We start from the raw sequence: 10,139 nt of genomic DNA, 5'->3' as shown, positions 1-10,139 counted from the left end.
GAGGCCGGAGGTGAGCGGGAGTCCTGGCGTGCAGAGCTTGCGTGCCTCCTGCCCGGGACAGGGCGGCTGGTCCCTGGGAGTCACTGAGCGCAGCCTGCTGCGATGACCCAGACCTCTCAGGGCAGGCTGCAGAGACATGGGCCACAGGAAGCGCTTGCGCTGCTGTTGGCGCTGGTTTGATTGCTTGATTTGTTTCCATGGTGGAGCTGATTGGTCACAGATTCTGAGGGTCTCATGTCTTTTTCCAGCTCCCTGGATGCTCCTGCCTGGGGTTTGCAGCTCTGGTGAAATATGCTTACCACGTGGGTTGGCAAATAGGTGCCTTCCTGGGGGGCGTCGCTGAGAAAGGGGACAACTGCTCATCCTACAGCCCTTCCCCCAGCCTGCGCCTTTTGCAATTTCCTGCTCTCTACCTCCCACCCACTTAACCCACCTCTAAGTGTTATTTTAAGCCAGAGTTCTAGAACTCCTCCCTCAAGCAGGAGGGAAATCTGCAGTTGCTCATCAGGAACTTCTCCAGCTTCTGCTGGGGCACCTTCACTGCCAGGGCGTGCGTGCGTGCGCGCGCGCACACACACACACACACACACACACACACACACTCACTCCAGGAACTGGGGGAGAGCTCTGTCTGGGTCTGTGTTTTCCTGACCCTCTTCAGCTACTTGCATCGCCCTGGCGGCTTCCCACGCTCAGGAGCTTTAACAGGCCAGGGCTCAAGTATCTGAAGATAGAAGTTGTATTTCCTTCTCCAGTTTTGCTTCTCTAGGTTAAACTGCCCCCCGCTCCCCAACAGTTCTTTTCAGGTGTTTTGGGACAAGATTTTTCATGGTGGTTTGTTCCTATGTTGATTCATTGACATGCATCTTGAGGGCGGTGGTTAGAGTGGGGCAGCTGCTCTGGAGGGCCGTGTGCTGAGCTCTGGGGATCCAAAATAACCAAGGTAAAACCCAAGTCCTCTGAAAGCTTGGTGTCCAGGGAGAGGGGCATAGACACGGCCTGGCAGTCTGGGAGGCCACGGCTGCACGATGGAGGCCGAGCAGGAAGCCCAGTCTGAGCGGGACGCGGTGGAAGGTCCAGGTACAGCTGAGGCACCCCTGCGTGCTCGGCGGAAGAGGAAGCGATGGGGTTGGGAAAGGAAGGCACGGAAGGGCTCTTCCTGCTCACACTAGGGCCGTGTGTGGCAGCAGTGACAGGGCCGGGGTGCTGCTGGACAGCCTCTGTCTTGTCACCATCCCAATAAAATAGGTCTCCAGCAGTGTGCCTCTGTTCTGTTTAGAGGACTTGAGTACGTCTTGGGGAGTGGTGCGGCAGGCTTTGGGCCGAGTTCTGTCACCAGACAAAGACAGCCCGCTGCACTAGGAAGCCAGGTCCTAGGGACCCGGCCAGTGTGGGGACCTGGCGTGCCAGCTCCTCCCGGAGTGAGGCCTACGTGGACTTGCCTCTCCTTCCCTCTTGAAAGGGAGCTGCCAGCAGGCGTGGGTAGGTGTGAATACATTTGCAAGTCAGACATGTTTTGCATGGAAATAAGCTGGGAGCAGGAGCCTGTGCAGTCATGTTCATTAATAAGATGCCCGAAATCCTTCGGTGGACGGTGCCCGTGACCGCTGTCTCTTGCTGTGACACCAGGAGCTGCTCTGTGCACCATGGGGCACTGCTCAGGCTGGTCCCTGGTCTGCCCGTGTCGTGTGACCGGCTTCTGCTTGCCGTGCAGCACTCAGCTCATTGGGCACCTGCACCCTCTCAGCCCCAGTGCCGGGGCCCCTGGGGCGCCCTCCGGTCCTGCTGGGCGTGTCCCGTGGCTGTGTAGCGGGAGTTCTGTTACCCAGAAAGGCCGGATGCCTTTTTGTCTTGACATCATACGTGTGTAGGGCACGTTTTGTTGGGCTGCATTTCCTAGTGTCATGTCATTAACAAATTGGACCAGAAAATGGAACTGGGCTGGAAAAGGAAAGCCCTAGAATGGAGGAAAGCAGTAAATACCCTGACCCTTCTGGTCTCGGGGAAGGAGGAGGAGGCGGGACCGGTGGCCTCCTGTGCCCAGAGCGTCTCCTTTCGGAGTGTGGCACCACTGCTGTGACTTCGGCTGCCCGGCGCCAGTACAGATGGGTCCTGCCGAGCAGAGTTGCTGGTACAAGTGTGGATTATTATGTATCACCTTTATTCTTCTTGAAAGTGTTAATGTACTGGTCAGTTGATGGGTCAAAAGTATAGACAAAATTAGACTTCACTTCCGTGAAAATTTAACGGAAGTTGTCTTTTGTTGCTAAGTTGCATTTTTCCAGAGTAGCCCCGGTGTGTTAACAAAGACCGCCTTCACCAGTAATGGGAGCAGCCCACTTGGGGTGGGCGTGGGATGGGGCCGGGGGAGACACAAAGCCTGACCCCACACGGTCCGTGTTCTCAGAGAGGACACTCTCAGTGAAGCTGGTGTGTGACAAGGGGCATGACTAAAGGGCAGAGCCCAAGGAGAATGGTGGAGGGGACAGAGGCTGTTCTGGAAAGGATGGCCAGGGCAGCGGGGGAGGCGGGACCAAAGGTGGAAAGCCGGAAACGGGTATGTGGGAGGGGCTCCAGGCTAGACCCGCAGCTGCAGATGAAGGCGGTTCTGCAGGTGCCGGCGCCGGCCCCGGGCGCACATGTGCATGTCAGCATGGTGGGTGGGTGCAGGCCAAGCCGGCCTGTGCTTCTGGAGCCACCGGATCTAGTTCCGGCCACATTCCCGGACTGATCGGCCCGCAAGCCCTGGCCAGGCCCCACCTCGTGGTAGGGCTGTGAGCGCAGCCCAGCACGCCAGCCCCAGCGCCCCTGCCACCTGAGGAGCGGTGCTGGCCACCTCGCGTGTGCACACCAGGTCACACACGCGCGGGCTCTCCATTTGCTGTGCTCAGGTGGCCCTTCTCCCATCCCAACATGGCTGCTGGAGCATTTCGTGCCTGTGGTTCCAGCTGCCTGAGGGGCATCTCGAGAACGCCGCGTGCCAGGCTCAAAACCAGAGTTGTGTTGCCAAAGCGGAAGGGAAGGATGGCTGCTCGGAGACCAGCGGCCAACTCCGCGCGGATTCATCAGCAGTGAGAAGAGCCCGCAGTGTTGGTAGCTCTTCTAAAGGGTCATTATTTAATTAGGCTGAGCCTTAGATTTTACAGGCCCTCAGAGAAGGATATGAAAGTTAGGACTTCGGTTTTTTGTTTTTCTTAACATTTATTTATTTTTGAGAGATAGACAAAATGTGAGCAGGGGAGGACAGAGAGAGGGAGACACAGAATCCGCAGCAGGCTCCAGGGTCTGAGCTGTCAACACAGAGCCTGACACGGGGCTCGAACTCACTAACCACGGGATCATGACCTGAGCCGAAGTCAGCCGCCTAATGGACTGAGCCCCCAGGCACCCCTGCAAGTCCGGACTAATAAAACAGGAACATCATCTTTGCTGCTTTGTTTCTTCAGTAAAGCAGAATGAGCTATACAAAGACAGATTGGGAGAGAAAGGAGGAAACAGTCCAGTGTGCATGGATCCCTCCAGAAGATCTCTAGCCAGACTTGGGAACCAAGATTTTTGTCATCCAATTCACATGTAAACTTCACGGTCCTCCAAACTGAACCGCCCCCACCCCCACCCCCATGGAAACCTCTGCCAGAAAGACAACTCTTGCAGATCAAAACTTGCTCCCCTTTGTCGGCTATATAAAAGGAAATGAACTCAGACTCTGTGTGGATGTAGGGTGCAGCCCCCAGGGTGCTTTGGGAGGCTTTGCCGCAGGCATCAGGCAGCTCCAAATAGAAATGAAGAATGAGGCACCTTCCTGGCAACTGCCGCCTGTGCAGCCACTGCTAAGAGCAGCAAGGGCTGCTGGAGGTCTGGAATGTTCTGAAAAGTCAAAGAGCAGTGAAAAGAGCCCAGCACTTGGAACTGGGTGGTCTCAAACTGGTGGCCCTGAGCCAGTCTTCCCTCTCCTAACCTTCATTTCCTCCCTGGTGGTTGAGGGGGGCACAGGAGTGATCAGTTCACACGGAGCAGATGAGGGGTGGTGACAGTGAAGTCCTGCCTCAGTGGCTCCCACGAACTGTGACACGTTAGAGCATCTTTTTAAACACCACTTAGATACTGTCTCAGCTTATATAAGTAATACATGTTCACTGTAGGAAATGTGGAAAACAAGTATAAAGAGGGAAATCACCTGTTACCCCACCACCCACAGTTAACTACTGTTCCTCAGGATTTTTCCATACATGCTCTGGGATCCACAGTACAAGCTGTTTTATAACCTGGTTTTACACTTCATTTTATTTAAGCATGCCGCATCTCACCGAGTTCTCCGTGCTGCCGGGACGCCTGCACGGCGCCTCATTGAGGGAGGCGGCCTTCCTTGTCAGCAGTCCTGACCAGGTCCTCCCTGTTCTAGAGTGACTGTACTTCATTATTTCTGTAGGGCTCTCGTTTTCAGAGAGGCAGTTGGAGCGTGGGGCTCCTGGCCAGCTCAGTCTGTAGAGCATCTGATTCTTGGTCTTGGGGTTGTGAGTTCAAGCCTCACACTGGGCATAGAGCTTCCTTTAAAAAAAAAAAAAAGTGGGGCGCCTGGGTGGCTCAGTCGTTTAGCGTCCAACTCTGGCTCAGATTATGATCTCACAGTTCGTGGGTTCAAGCCCTCCATCAGGCTCTGTGCTGACAGCTCAGAGCCTGGAACCTGCTTCGGATTCTGTCTCCCCCTCTCTTTGACCCTCCCCTGCTCACGTTCTTTGTCTCTCAAAAATAAATACAAAACATAAAAAAAAAAAGTGCAAACCCTATTCAAAGAGGCAAGAGGAGATTTTGGCCCTCAGGGGGCTCTCGGTGCAGGGCTCAGGGGAAGCCCCCACCAAGAGTCACCCTGCCTGATGTGAGTGGGTGCCATTGAGAAACCCTGCCATGGGGTCCTGTCCTAGCTGGGCCGTGGCCAAGGTGCTGGACCGGATGCGTCAGTGCTGCCGAGGGGTGTGGCCCGTCCGTGACAGTGAGTGAATAAAAGTGAGTTCCCTCTGTGTTGTGGTGTGGTAGGGTGTTTCTTAGACTTCTCATGTTGACCATGGCTTCGAGGAAAATTAAATTCACCCTGTGTCAAGAATCCCATGAATCCAGAGGAAAGGAGGGAGGTTGTGGGGAGTCTGGTCAGAGGGTCCATGCACTGGGAAGCACAGGTACCCCCACTGAGGGGGGAGCACAGCAAGCCCCGCCTTGTCGCAGGAAGAATGGACTCTGCTGAAAAAGTTGTGTTCAGTAGAGCAAGATAAAATAGGAATAAAAGTGAGCAAAGAGAATGATACTACAGGCAGAAAACCAAGTGGCCCATAGAAGCAGCCTATATAGTGGCGAGGCTCCTCCCAGAGGGCCGTGGGGAGCAGCTCCCTGAAAGGGCGCAGGCGCTGTGTGCCGCAGCACGGCTGAGGGGGCGCCCGGGGCCTTTGGGGCTCCGGGGAGCAGCTTCCACTGCCTGGAAGAAGCCCTGGGCCTCCCGGCTGTCTTGCTGAGGGGATTGGAGGCTTCCTTGACCCACTCTAAGGGTCCTGACTGCGTGGAGACCGACAGGAAGCCACGTGCCTGCCTGCACACGTGGGGGGCGGTGGCCCATCCCTGAGCCCCTCTGTGCACGCAGGAGGACCTGCTCCCCCTGGAGCTGAGCAAGGGCATGGGCACAGACAGCCCGAGGCCTTTCCAGAGGAAAGGGCCACCTGGGGCCCTCACAGCCCTTCCTCCCAAATCACCAGACCTCACAGTCTACAGTGTACTGTCCACCTGGCCCGGTGCCCACCGACCAGAGGACACCCAAGGTAAGGAAAGGTGAGCCCTCCCTGATGTGTGCCCCAGATGAGGTCAGCCAAGGAGGGGGCCCAAAGCCAGCCCCTGACCTAAAGGGCAGGTTCAGAGACCCTCTCCCTGCCAGCCGTGTGCCCCAGGGGACCTGCCCATCCCACCTCAGCCTTCTGGCTTCCATGCCTGTGCCCCTTCCTGCAGCAGAGGCCCCTGCCCCCCCCCTGCCTGCCCCCCCGCCTGGGTGGGCCCTTTGGGCCGGTGGAGCTTCCACTGCTCCATCTGCTGTCCACACAGCCTGCTCGTCCTGGGCCCCAGGGTCTGGGCTGACCAGCTACCCCAGCCCCTGGGGCAGGAGACCCCAGTCCTCAGTAAGCCTGCCCAGCTTCTCTTCCAGATGCACGGTACCCCTGGTGGGGGTTAGGGCCCGCTGACCCGAAGCATGAGAAGTTGGGGTGTCTCAGATTCCGATGGGGGTGAGGGTGGGAGGCCAGGACAGAGAGGGCCCTGCCCAGCAGGTGGCAGCACAGACTGTTGACAGAGCTGTGGAGCCAGAGGACGAGGACCAGCCCTGCCCTTGGCTGGCTCACAGGTTCCAGCCCTGGGGCAGGCCCCGGCCCACCACGCTGGGAGATGAGGTGGCAACTGCGGCGGCTGTGGTGTGGCTGGGAAAGCGAGTCCCCAACCCACACTCCCGCCCAGGGACCTGATGTTGAGGACCCACGGTGGAGGCCGAGGGGCTGGGGCACCTGAGGGTCCTGGAGAGGAGGCTGCAAGGAGGAGGGGCCTCTAAAGCGGCCCCTGGGCTTTCTGAAAGGGACTGAAAGGCCAGGGCTGGGGGCAGCATGAGGAGGGTACTGTCTGCCCTGCCTGAAGAAAGATTTAGATTGTGTGGGTGCTGGGGAGAGGGAGGAGAGGTGGCAGAGACCCTGACCGTAAAAGGAACGGGACTGGGGGGCAGGCTGGGAAGGCCTTTTCTGAGCTCCGCCTGCCCTCCCCTCACAGCATCCACTCCTCCCCTACACGGCCGGGTGGGGCCGAGCAGAGCACCAGGCTCCGCCTCCCGGGGCCCAAATGCCCTTAGATGCTCCGCGGGGGCTCCGCCACCCCCCAGCTCCTCCCTCTCCTTGTCCCTCCCCCGCCAGCCCATCCCAGGGCTGCAGGAAAGCCAAGGGCGGCTAAGAGGGGTTCGTGGACTGGGCAGAGCACCGTGACTGCCTCCTGACTGTCCCTTCTTAAAGAAAGTGAAGCAGAAGGGGTCGGTCCAAGATTGAGGCCCTCAGATCTGGCCCCTGGGTCCCAGGGCAGCCACGGGAAAGGGGAGCCACTACTCGGGAGACGCGGTGGGCCGAGACCCTAGTTTATTCCAGCATCAGCAACATCTTAGCCATCACAAAAATAAACTCTACCAAGGGCGACGGAAGTCTCTACAGCGAGGCTAAGGGCTCAGCCGCCAAGTGGCGGACATCAGGGTGCGTGGTGGGCACTGCCCGGGCAATAAGTTAGGAAGCAGCGGGGCTGGTGGTGGTGGCGGCAGGTGCAGGCCAGGGCTTCACTTCTGGGCGGGCACGAGGTCATCGATGGCCTGGCCCTGCTCCAGCCGCTGCTCCATCTCGATGAGCAGCTTCACGCCATCCACCACCATCTGCACCAGCTCCACCTCGGAGAAGCCCAGGCGGTCTGCGTTGGAGACATCGAAGACCCCACCAACAGCAGCTGTGTCCACACCACCTGGGGAGACCAGCAGGTCAGCAGGACTGGGGCGGGGGGGGGGGGGCTGCCCCAGAGGCAGAAGACCGCCTGCAGCCCCTGCCCCACTCACCTGTGCCGCGTTTCTGAAGCCGCAGCCGCTTGAGCACCTCCGGGAACTTCTCGTGCTTCCCCAGGTGGGGCAGCTTGATGTGCACACCTGCCCGCAGCCCCGTGCCCAGGTTGGACGGGCAGGTGAGGATGTAGCCCAGGTGAGGGTTCCACATGAATTCGTAATTCTTAGACTTGAAGAGCGTTTCAATCTGGAGGTGAAGAAGGTGAGAGAGAGTTGGCCTGGATGAGAGGTGACCCCAAGGCACCAGCTGGGGGACCCCTGGACGGGACCGGAGAGTCCCCTGGCAGGACCCTGAGGTAACAGAGACTGGGGCTCCCAGGGGGACTGATGGGGGCACCCACATCCTGGCCTGAGCTCTGAGGCTTGGCCCTGTGCCCTCCCTGGCCCCAAACCCCACTCATGCCCGCCCAGTTCGGGGGCGTCAGGCCTGACCTGGGTGAGGCCATTGCAGAAGCGAGTGAACACCTCCTTCATGTTGCCCCCCTTCTGCATGGAGATGACCCGAAGGTGGTCTTCCTCGTTGATCCACACCAGGAAGGTCTTATTGTCATTGTGCCTGGGGGAGGGGCACGGTCAGGCCTCCTCCTTGGACTCTGGTCTCAGACCACATCCAGAAAAAAAACTCTAAGGGGTCCCCAGACCCCAGGAACTTTCCAAGTCCCTGAGGTGCTTGATCCCACGGTACCCAGAAGCTTGGGCTTCTGCCAGGACCACACTCGGGGGGGGGGACAGGCAGGAAGGCCAGGACACCTCAGAGAGTACAAAAAGCCCGGAGCAGTGCCCCAGCCTCCGGCCAGTCATGTGCTGTGTGGCCCGGGTGTGGGGGAGGGGCGAGCCCCCCTCCCCAGGAGGTAGGGGGCAAGAGGATGGCTGTATCTGGGCGCTGACGCCGCCCTCGGCACAGAGTGGGGGCAGGAGCCGTAAGCCTTCCCGCACCCTCACCCCCACTCCCACTAGGAAGTGTCTGCGTCACCCAGCACCTGGCAGAGTCCCCGCGGGGAAGAGGGTGAGAAAGGAGAAAACAAGAAGCTCCAGCTCCCAAGAGGAGGGTGGAGGAAAGAAGTCAAAGCGACCCATTGCCCACCAAGATCCCACGAGGCCTCCGCCTCTACCAGCTGGAGTCCCTTGATGTACCTGCACGGTCAAGGTCACCTGTGAGGAGGCCCGGGAAGCACCAAACCTGTTCCAGGAGTTCGGCCCCTCCTTCTTCCTTCCTCCTAGGCCTGGCCTTGGCGTGGGAAGGGCCAAGAGGAGGAGGGGAAGGGGCGTGGGGGGACCCGTGGGAGGAGTCAGGGGCACGCACCAGATGCCACGGGCGTCGGGCCAGTCACGGGCCATGCCGGAGGCCAGCAGCAGGGGCGACACGGGCTTGTCGAAGAGGAAGTGGTCGTCGATGAGCTGCTGCTGCTCCGCCTCGGTCATGCTTTTCAGCGCATAGTACCGGCCGGCCAGGTCGCCGTCCAGGCTCGACAGAGCTGCGGAGGGGCGCGCTCAGGACACACGGGAGCCCCGGCCGGGCCGGCCCTCGCAGGGCCCCAGGCCGCCGTAGCCACGGAGCTGGGCCTCCGTCCCCCCCCCCACCCCCCCACCCCCAGGAAACCGGACCCGGCGCGCAGATAAGAGGGCGGCAGCGGCGGCTCGGGTGACTGGTAAACAAGCCGCACGGGGACCGAGGTGCGACCCCTACCTTCCACCGCGAGCTTCTCGATGGCGCGGCGCTCCCCGCGGCTGCAGTGCGGGGGGAGGCAGAAGCCGCGGATGCTGCGACCCGTGCGCACCCGCGAGCTCAGCACATAGTTAGGGTCCAGGTCGTCGCCTCCCTGGGGGCGGAGCGGGGGTGAGCGCCGGGGGACCCCTCCCCAGCCCGCCCTGCCACCTGGGGCCGCCTCGCACCTGCAGGTTGTCGGGATTGAGGTCGGTCTTGTGCTCGTCGCTGGGCTTGTAGCCTCCGTGCCGGTCCTCGATGATGGGGTCAAAGAGCTCCTTGAACACGTCATAGGATTCCTCATCGCCTGCCACGCAGCCCACGGTCATGATATAGGGGTGGCCTGGGAGGGGGGGAGGGGGGAATGGGGACAGTGACGTCACTGCCAGGCCTGACGGAGGCGCTCAGGACCCTGCGGCTACGCGCGGGAAGCGGGGCGCCGGAACCCTAGCCTGGGAGGGGTTCTGGGGAGGCGCTGGACCCGAGCCCCGGGGGAGTGGCTTGCAGACAAGACGCCGGCACCCTGACCCGGGACCGAGGTGCGCGTACCCGGGTTATCCACGCCGGTCTGGATGACGTCGTCCAGTGTGAAGCCGCTCGGCGTGCACTTGGCGCGCAGCTCCGCGTACAGCTCGGGGGTCAGCACCTTGGCCATGTGGTTGTTGTGGCCGCTGAGGTCGGGGAACTCGTCCTCGGCCGGGAAGCGCAGCTTCAGCGCGTTGTGGCTATTGGAGAAGGGCATGGCGGCGGCGAGCGGCAGGCTGCGGGGAGACTCGAGGGTCAGCGGAGACCCGGCACACCGGGCCCCCCAGGGACCTGCAGACC

At 60.4% G+C, this 10,139-nt stretch overlaps 1 protein-coding gene across 1 annotated transcript; it reads right to left on the bottom strand.

The window, feature by feature from the left end:
• Positions 1–7,115: 7,115 nt before the first annotated feature.
• CKB (creatine kinase B) lies at positions 7,116–10,103 on the bottom strand. Its single transcript, XM_029952353.1, has 7 exons — positions 9,864–10,103; positions 9,503–9,657; positions 9,297–9,429; positions 8,913–9,084; positions 8,042–8,165; positions 7,607–7,796; positions 7,116–7,515 (listed from the first exon to the last, which is right to left on the bottom strand). The coding sequence occupies exons 1-7, from the start codon at positions 10,054–10,056 to the stop codon at positions 7,337–7,339; spliced, it is 1,146 nt and encodes a 381-aa protein (XP_029808213.1). The 5' UTR covers positions 10,057–10,103; the 3' UTR covers positions 7,116–7,336.
• Between the last annotated feature and the right edge of the window lie 36 nt (positions 10,104–10,139).

This window comes from Suricata suricatta, chromosome 9 (genome assembly GCF_006229205.1).
Source record: "Suricata suricatta isolate VVHF042 chromosome 9, meerkat_22Aug2017_6uvM2_HiC, whole genome shotgun sequence".
In the NCBI taxonomy this organism is placed as follows: Eukaryota; Metazoa; Chordata; class Mammalia; order Carnivora; family Herpestidae; genus Suricata; species Suricata suricatta.
This window is presented reverse-complemented; position numbering and strand designations above follow the sequence as displayed.

What these genes read in the sequence shown, in the direction of transcription:
- CKB (XM_029952353.1), bottom strand. Translation starts at nt 10,056, where the DNA reads ATGCCCTTCTCCAATAGCCACAACGCGCTGAAGCTGCGCTTCCCGGCC. An exon ending in TCAATCCCGACAACCTGCAG is followed by an intron (nt 9,430 to 9,502) that starts GTGCGAGGCGGC and finishes CTCCGCCCCCAG; the next exon opens with GGAGGCGACGACCTGGACCC. An exon ending in CCCGACGCCCGTGGCATCTG is followed by an intron (nt 8,166 to 8,912) that starts GTGCGTGCCCCT and finishes CCCCTCCCCCAG; the next exon opens with GCACAATGACAATAAGACCT.